The sequence below is a fragment of the Homarus americanus genome, unplaced genomic scaffold, assembly GCF_018991925.1.
Source record: "Homarus americanus isolate GMGI-L3 unplaced genomic scaffold, GMGI_Hamer_2.0 scaffold52512, whole genome shotgun sequence".
Lineage (NCBI taxonomy): Eukaryota > Metazoa > Arthropoda > Malacostraca > Decapoda > Nephropidae > Homarus > Homarus americanus.
In genome coordinates, this window is record NW_024735442.1 from 15529535 (window position 1) to 15546427 (window position 16893).

At 36.0% G+C, this 16893-nt stretch overlaps 1 protein-coding gene across 1 annotated transcript in view; it reads right to left on the minus strand.

Moving 5' to 3' along the window:
* Positions 1-16893, minus strand: part of LOC121870940 (MAM and LDL-receptor class A domain-containing protein 2-like) — a 43590-nt gene that overhangs the window by 18179 nt on the left and 8518 nt on the right. Inside the window, exons 10-21 of the mRNA XM_042372912.1 lie at positions 14048-14219; positions 13265-13455; positions 10604-10744; positions 9921-10057; positions 8283-8402; positions 6346-6544; positions 5739-5850; positions 5157-5316; positions 4351-4614; positions 2973-3173; positions 1596-1793; positions 764-878 (exon numbers count right to left, since the gene is read on the minus strand). Coding sequence (XP_042228846.1) covers positions 764-878; positions 1596-1793; positions 2973-3173; positions 4351-4614; positions 5157-5316; positions 5739-5850; positions 6346-6544; positions 8283-8402; positions 9921-10057; positions 10604-10744; positions 13265-13455; positions 14048-14219 — 2010 coding nt within the window. The remainder of the gene's footprint in view (positions 1-763; positions 879-1595; positions 1794-2972; positions 3174-4350; positions 4615-5156; positions 5317-5738; positions 5851-6345; positions 6545-8282; positions 8403-9920; positions 10058-10603; positions 10745-13264; positions 13456-14047; positions 14220-16893) is intronic.

The following is a 16893-nucleotide window of genomic DNA, read 5'->3' on the forward strand; positions in this document are numbered from 1 at the left end:
ACAATACTCAGGAACATAAAATGAAGCAATGAAGCAAATTTCTATAAATTTTTGTAGTCACAGGTACCGTATACAGTATTCAATAACTACTATATTTACTTGTAGTGTACTGACATTTTCTTTTTTTTAACTCTTACAAGCCCTTTCCCAAAGTAATATGTGGTGCCCAGAATCAAGAGAACATGTAGTCTCTCAGTTCACTTTCAGCTTAATCAACCTAAAGTTTAATTACTCCAAAACTAACAAGGTGAGTTAATCTTACCTATCACTACCTTCTTTTTCAGTCTGGCACTTTTCATACCTCTATGTCCTAAGCCATCCCCTGATATTTGGAAGGGTTAGATTCAATATCTTGCTGTACATCAAAATTCCATATACTGAAACCAATTTTCCCAAATACACATAATAACACAATACAGTACCAAACTTTATTACGGTAATACTATCCTGAACATAAACAAACATAATACTGCAACAATTAAACCAATGGAAGAGAGAAGTGTGTGTGTGTATGAGTGTGTGAATAATATAATCATTGAGCTGTGAGATGGCTAATTAAGTTGCCTTTGTTAAATGTAATGAAACAACAGTACAGTATGGGGAAATCATTTCAACACTGTATTTTTCTTTTATACAACTAATTTAATATTAATCTCTTCTTTTATACAAATGGCCCCATATATGACCAAACATAAGATGTAACAAAATACATAAAAAACTCATTATATTATTTATTCTTCCTCCTTTGTTCTAGTCAACATACCTCCCTGGGAGCCATTAACCCAATCCCAATCAGCGTTATCCTCTTCCACCACCTGAATCCATCCACACAGGCCCTCATCTTCAAAGTCACACTGATGACCTGTGTTTGTGCCAACCTGTAAATATGAACTCTTTAAATTCAGATATCCAAAACTAAAAATGTCAGTCTTTTTTGTTGAAAACCATTGTAATATTTCTACACATTTGATTTTTGTTCATACCAATATACAAGTCTGACTATTGGGAGTTGTGACATCAGGAGATTTTCATTTTCCCTTCTTTTAAGTCTTTCCTTGTTAAGATACAAGGTGACCAGTATCAAAAGCTAAAAGCTGCAAATTCATATACTGTACAGCATATTTAAAGTTTGGGTTGAAAATTATTATAATTTATATAAAATATTTGGTTGTGTAACACAACTTCAGTGGTGGTGAAAAGGCTGTTGAAAATGATTGGTTTTATTTTCTTGTTATTATATATCATTAAGTATTCCTGAAACTCAGTGATATAATAATAGTCAGATATGATGTATACACACACACACACACACACACACACACACACACACACACACACACACACACATGCACACATGAGTCCCCCACATACACACACTGTAGTGTGCAGTACATAGAGGAAATTGTAATTAACCCAATATAATTAGCTTACAAACATAATATATGCTCGGAAAATTATGACACTTTGAAAATAAATAATCAAATTCTTACGAAGTTGATTAAAAACATTAATTCAAAGGCTCCACTGGCTTAACATTTAGCAGTTCAATATATATTACCTATGAAAAAATAAATAAAAAACGAAAATTTACTAACGTCTACTTTATTGCAGGTAACATTGTAGTAAAACATATCATCCAAAGCGACGTAGGCGTACTCATGATCTTGCTTGAGAACAGCTCGTAGGGTAAGGTTCCCGTGATTATTTTTAAATTTAGGATTCACTTTGGCTGGCACCCACTTGTTTCCCTGACTGCCTTGTCTTGACCAGTGATTCTTATTGTTTACTTTCAGCTGTCATGGAAGGCAATAAATAATAAATACAGTACATTTGGTAAATGACACTTAAGCCTACACAGTATTATGATGTTTGAATTAGAATTATCTAAATTACTAAGTACAGGTACAGTATATAAATATACTATACTGAAATTGTCAATGCTGCTTCTTATCTAGCAATATAAATTTATAAACAAACAAAAGTTACTAATTACTGAGCATATGATGCAACATTAAAAGCTGATAAAAAAATTCTTAATAAATCAATCAGGACTGTGGTATTCATAGAACAGAATGACACATTAACACAGGTAAAAAAATTTCATGGCTTCTGTTCCTCAATATCCTAGATAAATGTTATCATCTCACAATATTATTAGGTCTTATACCTCCATATCTGAAATAAGTACAATATTATATGGCATTCCCCGGGTTACGGAAACTCTGGTTACAGAAATTCGCTCTTACGGATTTTGTAAATTATGACCAATAAATTCGGGATACGGAAAACAAAAATTGCCCTTAGGGAAATTGGGTAAATTTTTAATTTAATTTTTATTTTCAATACTATTAGAAAAAAAATTAACAGAAATTATAAAATTTATTACATGTGGATTTCTTGGTGGTTGCTACAATACTGTACCGTACAGGGCAAGGCAGGATCCAGTAGTGCTCCTCCGTCTCCCTTCCAGTAAATCTGATTGCACCACCTTACTTCACCACCACACCTAACGTAGCACTCAACATCGTTTGTGGTAAGTTAAATTCAAATGTTTTGTATATTTATTATCATATTTTATCATAAAATAATCAATGTATGTGTTAAAAAAAAATTATTTTCATTCATAAATGTGCTTGTATTACGTCTTTTTTCCAATAATATTTCCTTGGGAACGCATCTCCAATTACATAATGGAAGTCAATGGGAAAATTGGTTTTGCATTACGGAATTTCACGTTACAGACAAATTTTCAAGGACACATACCTTCCGTAACACGGGGTATGCCTGTAAATGCTATATATACTGGTTATATTATACAGCTCTACTACCATAAGCCTTATCACATATCATACTTTTCTCTCTACCACATACTGTGCATAAAGAGCGGTTTCATTTCAAGGAATTCCTATTTATATCAGCACAACCCTAAATAATCACAGTTGATTCAAGATGATATCATGTACTGTACTTACTATGAGTTTGGAGTTGTCTCCCCATAAGAAGTACCAAAATACAAAGCAACTGAGCTCTGTCTTCATTATCTTCGGGCTCCGCAGGACAGAGGTAACAGTGGTTTTGTAGTTGAGATCTGGACTACGTGACGAGGAGGCATAGTGGCCCGAGCCTGTGGTGTGGTCACTTACAGGACCAATGCCTTCTGTGTTTAAAGCCCCCTGTTTAGAGTAATAACATATTATTCAGTACAGTACTTGCTTCTCATGCTAGTCCTAAAAAAAATATTAAACACCCTACAGTATTTGGAAGGATGAAGTTAGGTTATGTTAGCATTACGGTGGTTTATCTTTAAGAGAAATAAGCTGGGGGAGGGGGAGAGAATCTTTAGATGATCCATTTTATCCTACTGACCTGCTCTAAGGGAGTGACAATCTTTTGGGAAGGAAATGGATTGTCGATGATAAGGTGTGACCAGACTAAGGTTGAGATACAAAAAGCACCAAATTTCACATACAGTACTTTATGTTTACTGCATAAAATTTCATGTATGAAGACACTATAGGCTATTAGAAAAAACAAGCAAATATAAGTTCAAAACCTATGATGTTTTATGTACAGTATATGAAAATAATACAAAAGGAAGTGGCCTATACAAGAGATGGAGAATACTACAGTCCAGTAGACTCTTGCAATTTACGATTTCAAAAATTCGTGGTAAGCACATGGTGGCTATGGTGGCTAGCTTGCAAGCCTTTTTCCACAGTACAACGAGTCACCTCACGCAGCATCTCATGTTGTACTCTCAAAACTTAAGCGTTTCTGTGTGAAATGGCTCCTAAGACTGCCTAATGTCAGTGATAGTGTTGCTAGTGGAGTGAAACGTAAAAGGATAAAGTCAGTAATGACCCTGACAAAGAAAGTTTAATTATAAAATAAGTTAAAAGATGGGATGAGTGCTGTCGCGGCTGGTCAGTTGTTTGGTACTTTATAGGTATACAGTAGTGCACTAAGGTAGTATAAGTTGCTATTCGCGGTTTTGCCAATTCGTGCTATTTCTTGGAACCTATCCCTCATGAATGGCAAGGGTCTACTGTACTAGTTCAATAGTCATAAGTACAGCAGATAAGTATGTAATGGGGATATGACTTTTCAACTTATAAGTTGCTACTACTGCATATAAAAACAATCCGAGCTAAAAATGCTATTAAAAGCAGGTTATATATAATATTACCAAAAAATTTATAACAGACATAAAAATTAAAAAAAAAATCTAAGACCTAGATGAAACTTGACAATATTTAGGAACCTTAAGTTTATCAGACCGACTTTTAGGAACACGTTCTTTGCGATAACCAGGTTGCTCCTGTACTGCACTACATATAGCATTTATCTAACCTTGACAATTTTCCATTTGTAAGCTTCAGCTGAGGTATCGTGCCAGCCACAGAGTGCCTCATCTGGATCTTCAAAGTCACATTTGAAACCATATCCAGGACTAGGGGTAGGCATGGGAGTGGTGGTCATGGGTGCTGGTGTGCCAACCTCTGCATCAGGAGGTTCAAAGTCACAGTTCACTCCTTGTTTAAGTTCAACACCATCTACAGCAATGGTGCCATTCCCAGTTTCATAGATACTATTCACTTCACCCACAATGCTGATCTAAGAAAGAAACAAGGAGGATTCCAGTTATGGGTATAATTTGATATACAATATACATTCCAAGATCTGAAATGTTCATGAATTAAATTTTACTTCCATATATTAAATTATCACAACTGTAGTTGTAACACATTTTATTTGTGATAAAAAGAGACATTTTGCAAGGGAAAGAATTTTATCAATGAGCCTATAATTTTTATACAATATACATGAAATAATAAGTACTGTACTGTACTCCATATCCAATCTCAACCTAAAAGTTACTTTTCAACATTATAAAAGAGTGACACATTAAATGGAAAAGGAGAGGATTAACCATTTTGCCTGGTAAGTACTTTACAAATTATAGCCACTTGTAATTCCAGGATTTTTTTTCATAATTCATACTAGAGGCAACCATATATAGATCTTACAACCATGGTATTCTACCTCCATGTTGTTCCTATTTTAATATAAACTGTGATGACAATGGAGGACTTATTGTTAGTTATTCTCCCCTAAGCAAAATCCTATACTGTACTTATTACTAATTACAAACTTACTATATTAAATGTTCCAGCTGGGGAGACTGGAGCACTGCCATACTTCCACTCTGAGGCATTGGTTTGTGGACCAGTGAGTTGCCATAATATCATTTCATTAAAGGTAGGGTCACTGTTCTCAATCTGAAGATATCCAATATTTTCCCCCCACATATTGTACCTGTGTGACAGAAAAATAATATTTCTGGTGATACAGTATATCAAAAGGCTAATAATATTGAACATGATGTGAGATCTTACGAATTACATCAGTGTCCACAGGAATTTAAGGAACAACACATAATACCAAATAAATATACTCTAATAAGAAAGGAAGTGCAGTAATGATGATACTGTGTGAGATTATCAATTCTGATTCATATTTATGCAATTTTCATTATTATCCCCTAATGTATAAAAAAAATATATAAACCTTTCCATCAACAAAATTTAAATGTAACTTAAAAGATACTGTAAAAGAAAAATTATTACCATAAATTATTTAAAATACTGTAAGTGAATTTTTTACTATTAATAAATTGAAATATTGTAACTCAAGGGATGCCTGTACAAGTTTACTAAAGTATCTGTTGTGTGGCTCACCAGAAGGTGAAGCATGATATCTCCAGTAATTCAACAGGCTCAGATTCCAGTGCTGCTGTGTTCCTTATGGTTGCTGGATCGCCTGTCCTTAGAGTCACAAATTTCCCCGATTCTGTTTAAGGAATGATGCATTAATATTATTAACTATATCGTACAGAGTATCATTATCATTATCATTATCATTATTATTATCATCATCATCCTATTATAACCATTTTCCACGCTTGCATGAGTTAGCCACAATTACATGATTGCAGCTCTAGGTGCTGCATGGTCTCTTGAAACCCCTCGACAATTCATCCGTTTTTAAATAATGACTAGTTCCTGTTATGCAAGAGGGCGACACATGAAGCATTACTTTCAATTGTGTGATATTGCTCCAATTTATCTATCATTCTCTCCATCCTCTTTTTACTTATCAACCCAATCAACTATTTTTGAGAATTTATTCCATTAATGTGTACTATGGTAATAATATTACTGATCTTTATGATTACATAAACATTATAAAATCTACTAATCTTAAAAGAAATATTTCTTCAAAATAGTAGTTTACTAAATTATACATGAAGAATTTTTTCATTTGGGAGATAGTAATAATACTTACTATTAGTGTGATCATGAAGGTCTCCCACCGAGTTGACAACTTCCCAATCTAAGTCATCAGTATGGCTCTGTGTCCAGAGGCAGAGGCCATCATCAAAGGTGCAGGTAGATGGGTTAGGGCAGAACCCAGGAGTCACCTTCACATCATCAATAGCCAGGGAGCCCCAGTTGTCCTCCCCTGTGAATGCCTCAAACAGCACCTAGTAGAGCATGTCAACAATTAGCAAATAACATTAAATCACTCATAAATTTCAAATACTGTAACATTTCCAAACTAAATTTCACTGGCATTTTTTCTCTCGGAAAAAGGAACTGCATCAAGCTGTGTTCAAACCAAATCCACACCTTTATGATCCCAAAGCCTAGTGCATTAATAAATGTGCCATGATATAGTTCGGTGTATTTTAAGTAATGCAATGTTAATTTAATATGAAAATTATGTAAATACAGGTATTTAAAAAAATATCCAGGTACAGTAAGTACCAAGACTGATTACGTTGTAAATAATTTTACAATGGGCATTAATTAGAGTGGTCAGTATACTTTATGCAAGTGATAGGTAATTTCTAATGGATAAGTCTTCAGTATTGTGAATTTAAATAAATACTAAGCAAAACTGTAAATATGAAAATAAATGCAAAATACGTAAAAAGTCGATCAATGGCACTTTAAACTTATAGTACAGTAGTTACAAATTTATGTGGCACTGACAAAAATACAATACAAAAAAATCTAGTTAGATTTGAAAAGATAAGTTTAAACTGAATTATAGTCTAACCCATAAAATCTGAAGCTAACTTTTCCCAACTAAGCTAACCTCAGTGTTTTCTTTGTTTTCCCACACTTTCTCTCTTTAAAACTCTTACCCAGCATGATGTTATTTAGCGATACTGTATCTGCAAAACACAGTAAACTCAGCAAAGTGACTATAACTCTCCCTGACTAGAAAACCAATTAGAACATAGAACATGACTACCTGTATAAAACAATGTATCTGGAACCAAAACCTCCATTTACAGTAGTGGTACAGTTGCCTGCATACAAAATGTTCCTTGCCTCACAGGCAGCTCTGTACATGTGACAATGGCATAGTGATAGTCAAAGTGCTCTATCTGAAGGACAACAGAGCCTAACAACATAATAACACAGACATACACTATAATATCTAAAGGACAATTAAATGTAAAGTCATCGACATAACCACAGTTGGGGTATTCTGACTGCGGTGTTTCCACCTGTACCGAGTCACCTGTGAGGTGAGGAACATTACATGTGCTCCACACTTCATGCAACACTTGGCAAAGGAATGAGGTAGGGTGATGTAATAAGTAAATAAATTATTAAAAAAAAAGGCCATTAGTCTACTCACCATTGTGTCCATATTTTAGGTTCCTAACTCAAAGCAAAAGAAAAATCACCTGGACAAGCATAAAAACTGTTTTTGCCAAAGCACTTGGTCAAAATTGTATGGGGCTCACACAACCTAAAGAACCCCACACCACACCAACTATAAGGCCCATCACCACACAATCTACAGGGCCCTACACCACACGACCTAAAGGGCCCCACTAAAGGGCCTGCACCACACAAACTCCAGGGTCATCCATGATGGTACTGAACTACACAATGTCTTAAAAACAATTCCATAACTCATATGTGATGCTTGACCTATTTTTTTTTAAGTAAAAAATCTAGAGATGGATTTTTAAAGGATTATGCCTTAAAATTTCCAATCACAGGACACTTAAATGTAATAATGAATGTGCTTGCCTTGCTTACTGTACAAATACACAGGTCTTAATGACCTCAACTTTCACCAATATGTATACTGTAATCTGGGAGTGTTTCTCATTCAATACTAGATAAGGTAAAAAATTATGTGTATACAGCTTTGAGAATCCTAGGAAGCCTGAGGTATAAAAAGAGATAACAACGCACCGTGAAGTTAGCACTGATGTCAACCACACCAGTGACAGAGGCACCCCGCCATTCCTTCTGGTAGGACTGGTGGTTCACCAATAGAGGCAGACCTGGGTTGTTGTTTTGCATGGAGTACACCTGTTGTTGTAAACAAGCACATTATTACTAACCAAAATATAGTATGGTGCAGAAGTTGTTTTTACTGTACTGTACTGTACTGTATATACAGCAGGGTATGAAGATATAATGGTGAAAAGTTGATAAGAGTAGTAGCTTAGGTTTGGAGACACAGAAGTGAACATTACCAACATGGTGTCTGGTCCCATACCATACACAGCAAAGCTTGGATGTCTGATGTGGGTCCAAGAAATTGTTGAACAATTTCTAAATAAATATTAGTACTATTTTGTAGCTGATATAGTTATATCCTTTTAAATTTATCTAAAATGGTGTTTGCATTTTTTTTCTTTAGTGGGGGGGGAGGGGGTGGATATGAACTGAGTCTGATCTCTCCCCAACTATTGTCCCAATCCAGACAAGGTGCTTTTTTTTTTTAATGTCAGATTCAGATGGTTAAATGTGTTCCTGCAAATTGTGCCTTCTACCAAAGCTAGACAAATGATTGCATTACCATATCATGTAAACAGTCTCTAAATATGTACAGTATTCGACCCTTATCACATGATAACTGGCTAAAAGGACAATTCTGGTAAAAAAACTATCCTATCTGAAAAACCTTCCCCAGGATTGTTGCAATAGAGTATCATAAATAATTAAAGACATTGGATTAATTAAAATCACTAAAAATATAATCATGTAGACATAGTAAATAATTTTGAAAACAAATTACATAGTAATACAGTCAACCCTCACTTTACGCGATCCCACATTCCGCGTTTCCAAGTTTACGCGGTGCCCTGCCGGAACCCAGGATGCTCACATTCCGCGGTGCGTGTACCCCTTTACACGGAGAGTGTCCGGCTTGATGCTATTTTTAGATTCGCCCCACCCGCCTGCTCCCGATGGTGATGGTGACTCACCTGAGGGCCAGTAGCCTGCCCTCTGCCTCAGAACCAGCCTCCATCCCCATATGCCGACCCATCTCTTCTACTAACGTAAGTGTTCAGCCTAACTTTTAGTTTTCCTAACCTAACCTTTATTTTTCCTAACTTAACCTTTATTTTTCCTAACCTAACCTCTTCTATATTAATTGTTTGTGCATACCATCATAAAGTTAAGATAAAATTTTTACTACAACATAGTTGTGTGTCGTCAAAAAGTGGAGTTTGGGGGTCGGCCCGGTCTCTATTTCAATTAATCCCACATGTTATGTTGTTCACTTTACGCGTTTCTCACTTTCCGCGGTACCCTGTGGGTTATATTAACCGCGTAAAGTGAGGGTTGACTGTACACAGTACAAATTGTAGACCTCAATATTTCCCCATCAAGTGTCCAATTTCCACCCTGCACTCACATTAAAATATCCACTAATAGACTCGAACACAAAACACTTGAAACACATTCCAAGAAGCATTAACACATACATTCACAACCCATATGCACTCAAAGATATTAAAATCCCTGCAGACACAATCCTGAACATTGTACTATAGAAGTAACACACACACACACACACACACACACAGGACCACTCACCGTGAGTCTGCCTACGTCTGCACCCAACATGTAGAACCAGAAGGTGAGGCAGAAGGTCTCATCCACAGGGGAGATGGAGGGGGTCACCAGGTGAGCTAGACTACCCTTCCTATCCGTGTCCACATACATAGTGTGACCTGATGGCACCACACCAACACGTAAATAAGTCAGCAGAATCTTTCCACAAGGAGTAGGAATAAGTCAAAAAAATAATGAGACAGGAGAGCTAAGAAACTGTGGTTTACCTACTCTAATCATTAAACAAACAAGAGAAACTAAAGCAAACTTAGTAATGAAATGAATACAAGTGTGAGATAAACCAATGTAATGTTGATAACTTTCCTACTATCATATACTATCAAATAAAGATCTTGTTCCAGGAAATCTGTGAAGCAGCCCAATTATCAGTTGAACCAGTCAATAAAAAACTGTATTAGTGGAGTTGGTCTAAAATAAATATAATTCAGCACTAAAAGGAAGAAGAAAAAAGATGACTATAAAGGAAAGGAGGGCATGGCATTGAGTGACTTTTGAGGAAGGATGTTTTGCTAATGGGCGATATAGCTCATGTGAGGTGACAGGTAAATCACATAAAGCAGTACTGTATATACGTACAGTATGTACAATATGCGTGTGCTAAATTATGCATATGTGCACACAATCACTCATTATTGCATACTCACCCATGGGACTGTCGAGGGTGTGATCGAGGGGTATGTCACTGGAGCCCCACGTCCAGACAGTAGAGTCCCCTGGCAAAGATGTGTGGAACCCACACTCCTCTGGGCTCTCAAAGTCACACCACAGGCTGCCCGTCTTCACATCTGCCACACAATAAGAATAAGAATTTTGTTATCAGAAATACTTGAACAAGTACAGCTTCAAGTACAGCATAAAGTTCATATTCATTAATTACCAAATGATGACACTTCACAAAGGTGGTGCTTAACCTTGATATTAATACAGCTTATTAAAAACTACTAAATCTTGTCATCTAGGTATATAAACTTCAGATACAGTAATTTCCATCTGGTGAAGTAAATGCAAATGGGATACTTTACTGTAGATTAGATATTAATAGAATTGTGCCTGAAAGCTTTTAACCTGGTCATTCACATATATCTGCATGATCCTTCTTATTCCTCCTGTAGTAGCACTGAACCCTTTACATGGACCTTTAGAGAGACCATAGGTCATAACAGATAAAACTCTCCAGTCTAAATATATACAGTAATATATCTTGGTTTCTATCAGCAAACTTAATACTGTAGTATAATGAAGTTGACAGCCACAGATAACAGCATACAATGCTCACCTAAAGTGCTAAACTAGATAAGTGTTTGAACAAGAACAAAAAATTAATTTCTGGTTTGACTGGATGAGACTTGCAATTCGTAAAATCATATTTTATCATACACAATCTATGTTATATAACTTTTTTCTTTCAACATTTTCATAATATATTGATGTCTTACACAGTTTACTTGGCTTCCCTACAATAATGATTTCTGTCAATAGAAGTAATCACAGTGCACTGGATATAATTTTTTATGTCATCAATTTAATAGCAAAAACTTGGAGCATATCTCAAGTAACTAGCTACATCCAGTGGTGGTTACAGCTAAACGAAAAGTTAGCTTCGCTAACAGCTAATCTGCTAACTAAAATGTTAACTTCGCTAACCCTAAACCGCTAAACAGCTAAAAAAAATTAGCGGAAGTTAACGCTTCCCGCTAACTTTTATTATATGAATTAAGCTTCGTTTTTTTGGGGGGGAGGGGGCTCTAAAACCCTTAAAAACAGACCTAGAGAGCTGAAATTTTCATATTTTGTCTTGTAGCTTAGACATAGAGCTTTCCAAAAAGGTATAGCATGCCAAGATCAGATGATGATCAAGGTGTACACAAATAATTAAATGAACAAATGAAATTAAACATTAGTTTACATTCAAGTTTCAACATACACTATATAATCTTTATTTACTGTATGAAAAGACAGAAAGTATTAAACGAATCCAAAAACTAAAGTACTGTATAGCATAGGTAGCGAATAGCATCATACCAAGATCAGATGATGATTGACTTATCAAGGTGTACACTGTACACAATTTCACAAATATGCATTTATTTGCATTCTCATACAACCTATTGGCCTTATTCATTATTCATGTAAATATGCAATACCAACCATATACACATTATACCAGTGCATTTTTATATAACTTATTGTTGGTCTTAGTCATGTAAATACACAGAAAACTCTAAACTTTAATGAAAAGTAATTCTTCACCTTCCATAACAATAAGCGATAACATACGCTGCTGTCACTGACACTGTAAGACTGCTTAGACTGTCTGTAATGTGACAACATAGTAAGTGAACTGAACTCAGAACTGCGGAATTACACAATGCTGCTCAGCTGCTGCAGCGCAGCGTTGACAAATCATGTCTTGTCAAGTTTACACGTACTAACACGCAGTCAGCCAAGCGTGCCTGACTGGCTGTTGGAGACACGCGTCGCGGCGTCACACGCTTACAACAAACAGGAACAAACATGTATAAATTTTGTTAGCGAACTTAAAGTTAGCGGAACTAAATTTAGAGGAAGCTAATTGGTCCGCTAATGGTTTCCAAAGTTAGCGAAAACGCTAATCCGCTAACGAGAAACTTAGCTTCGCTAATTAGCGGGACCATGCCCACTACTGGCTACATCATAGATTGCACAGTACTAGAGGATAGACATATTTGTTTTGATTAGGTTATTTAGGTCCACGGAACAATCAGTTTTAGATCAGGTATGTACGTACTAGCTTATCTCACTTAATATTAGGTTAAAAATGTGGTGGATGGAACTAGACATATGTTGCCTAAATATGTGGTGACAGAATGGAACAGAGGAGGTTTAACATGTCCCATCCTGCAGGCTAATGATATAGATAGACAGATTCAGCTATAAAGTGGTAATAGATAGTAGGAGAGGGATCATGGGCCATTACTATTAAATCCCCTACCATCTAGGTTAAGTTAGTCAGAAGAGGTGGGCAGTGACCGCATAGATACGGCGCTCACCTCCAGGTTTCATCCTAGAATATTCTGTCTACCCAACTGTAAATAGGTACATAACTTTATAATTGAGAAAGTGATCATGGTTAAGTGCAGTGCCAACCATGCTACCTTCTTGTGCATGGAAAGCTTAATATGCCTTGCACTGTATCCATACTGTCCAAAATGGGCTGTCAGGCCTAAAGAACCCAGTTTTCAAGTCAAGTGAGATTTGAGTAAGATAGGTTATTTGAGTTAGGTCAGATTAGGTGGGGGATTCTATAAATGCTCTTATCTTTTCACCTTCTGAGCAGGGCTTGTTGACCAGCAGAACATTGTTGAAAGCCATGACGCCCTTCCAGCCACTCAGCACTGTGCCTTCAATAGCTATCCTGAAGGTGCCCTCCTTGGTGATGTCCATATTGGTTGTCTTCCACTGTCCATCTGATCCGTCATTGACATTCATCAGGAAATCAATATCTAGTCCATCAGCACTGAAAAAGAATTTGACAATAAGTTTTGAAAGACAATTATGTGGCACGTTGACTGAATTACATTTATCGGTAGTGTTTCAGCAGTTTTACAGAACAATTATCTCTACATCACATTCTCTCTCCATATACAGTATCACCCTTTACATCTTACTGCACAACAAAAATTTAGTGTTTCTACATCCGTCAAATATGGTACCACTGGTATCAGTTTTGAATAATACTATAGTATTAAAACTATTATACCAAGCGGCACTAGAACGATCAATGGCAAGTAACATCATGGGTATAAGAACTAACTTAATGAGGGGTCTATCAGGAACATGTACAGTACTGTACAGTATATAGAGCTAACAATGGGTGGCAGGATGTAACATAAAACCAAATAAGTTCTATTATCTTAATCCTTTCCCACTTTTATATGGGATGGATCAAGAGGTACCAAAACCTCAAAGCAGAGCTACATAATTGTAAATGTAAGTGTAGAAAGCAACAGGAAGGGGCTAAGACAACTTACTTGCGTCATATGATCAACTTGCAAATACAATATACATGCCTATACTATACAACATGAACTGCCAAGAAGATAACTAACCTCTGTATAATGACTGTCAGGTGTGCTTCATTCTCCGTGTCAAAGAACCAAGTTAGTGTTAAACAGGTATTTGAATTAGAGTCAGTGGTGAAAGTGGGACTCCTCATCTGACCCACATAGTACTGGAGTGGATCTGTCCCATTCGCCTCTAGCTCCATCTGGTGCTTCTCACCTTCATGATAAACAAAGGTGCCATGGAATAGAATAAATGTGAAACTTCATAAATGTTAAATTACATATAAAGTACATTAATATACAGTGACTCAATCCGTTCCAGAAGGTCGTTCGTTAACCGAAAAGTTCGTTAACCGAAACCATTGTTTCAATGGGTTTTTGGGTAATTGGTTCCAGCTCACCAAAAATTTCCTAAATTCAACAAAAATGGTAGAAGAGTTCACTTACTTTGAGGTGTGTATGTAGAAGGTTCCTGGATGATGATGATGATGATGGGATTTAGAATGGGGGTGGAGGAGAAGGAAGAAGGCATTGGGGTGGAAGAAGTCACCCCATGGCCATTTCACCTATAAAATTTAGCTCTCTTGGTGTAATTCAAGATTATTTTCTTTAAATCAACACTGCACTGCATTATATATTGTCAATATGTAAAATATATTTCAAAATGACCAATAATTTGCTTGAAACACAGAAAAAAGCATTTAGTTGAAGAGATCCTCAAGCAAGATGTTACCTCCAGTGAAAACAAGAGAGAGACTAACGCCTGTTTTGCTGTTAAAGAGCTGGATGCCACACATTAAACAGTCTACTTTACCTTCAATTATGTTCAATAATTGTTAAAATGAACTAAAATTGAATATTAAACTTTTAAAATAATTGAATAGTATAAACTTCTTGATATTTACTAAAATAGTAAGGAATTTAAGCCCTAGAACCAATTAATGTATTGGCGGACTGATACTAAAGCTGGTTGCCGGTCAGTGCAATGAAACATGTTGAGTTAGTTTAAATTAGTTAACGAATTGAAGATCCTTATGGAAGGCAGTTAGATTAACGAAATTTCGTTAACGAGGATTCGTTAGCGGTCCTTGTATAATATATATATATATATATATATATATATATATATATATATATATATATATATATATATATATATATATATATATATATATATATATATATATATATATATATATATATATATATATATATATATATATATATATATATATATATATACAGTGACCTGTTCGAACACCTCGTTTGATTGATTAATTCGAAACAAAAAATTAACGCCTGCGACGCTCAGCATGAGGTTTCATTCGTTAAATTTTATTATTATACAAATTTAATATTCAATAGTATTTATTAATTTACAAATTGAAGGTATGAATTTAGTTTATTAAATTTTTATTGTATATTTTATATATTGACAATATTAATCGTCAGAAAGAATTGTAAAGGTAAATTTTATGGTGAATCACTGGTAGAGTGCTTTATTTAAGTCTGACTGGACCAAACCATTGAACAATGGTTTGATTACAACGTTGGAAAGAGTTAGATTAACGAGAACTTATATATATATATATATATATATATATATATATATATATATATATATATATATATATATATATATATATATATATATATATATATATATATATATATATATATATATATATCAACTAATACACAGTAACTGCTAGATGTTAGAACAACTGAAATTAATTGGCTAAAATACAATTATGCAAATACTGGTAATACTGGTAATACAGTATTTAAATTCCAAAGTACAGTGTCATGATCGTGATGACGGCTAACCTGAAAACCTTAAGGATTCATATTACGCTCAAACGTCCACAAAACCTTCCGAGTCCCCCAGTGGAAACGTCCCCCGTTTTCTCTGTTTCCCCGTCTTTGTCTTAAGGGAACTTTGAATATAATCCGCGGATTTAGTAGCAGATGCTGTATGTTGGGACCTGTTGCCATCCAACCTTTAGTAATCAATTTAATTTTGCTTTTGATAGCTGAGTCAGAGCATTGTTAGTGAGGATAATAGTAGGGAATGAAACTGAGTTCATAGTCTCAGTTTCAACGTCAGAGTGTACAGTAAATTAATTCATCGGAATAGAAGTAGGTGGACTCCCTGGCCTATTTTGAGTGAAGGTGCCGCGGGCATTTTCACCCATTAGTAAGTGCCCGTCCCTTCACCCATACAGGTATGCCATTCCACTGTGTTATAATTCGCCCTTCTTTAAGTGATTTGACCCAATTAATAGTTGATTGTGCAAGTGTTACAGTAACGTAGTTGATATGCTCTAAGTGAAGTCATATTTACGTCTTTAACGTCCCCTGAAATGTGATGTCATTGTCACGGTTAGTAAGTGCCCGTCCCTTCACCCATACAGGTCCCTAACGCAGCCTAGGCCATGTCTGTAGCGTGGATGTTGTATCCACTATGTCTGGGGAGATGTCCGAGGTCCAGTAGGATCAGTTACCTTCGTGAGACCCGACCGTCAGACACTTCAGACTACCTATGGCCCCCATAGCTAGCTCGTCTGGCCCTAACGCTCGGCCTGCGAGGTGACCCCCGGATCACCAAGCCACACACCACTACCAGCCCCATCATTGGTGGATGAGTGTCTAACTCAGTAGGGCTATTTGTGTGGTGGAGTTAATCCACTGGGATCTCCAGAGTTCGTCGGAAAGTACTCCATGGTGGCTGGACCCCATGGCTGTTGCTTGAGTATAACCCCTGACGACTGAGTGTTGTAGTGGCAGTTGCTCTGGTCTTTATGGTGCTAAGTGACTATACGAGTTATGTGTTATTGAGTATGTCCACCCAGTAGTGGTGTGAGTATGTTGAGCCTGAGGGCCTAGTACTA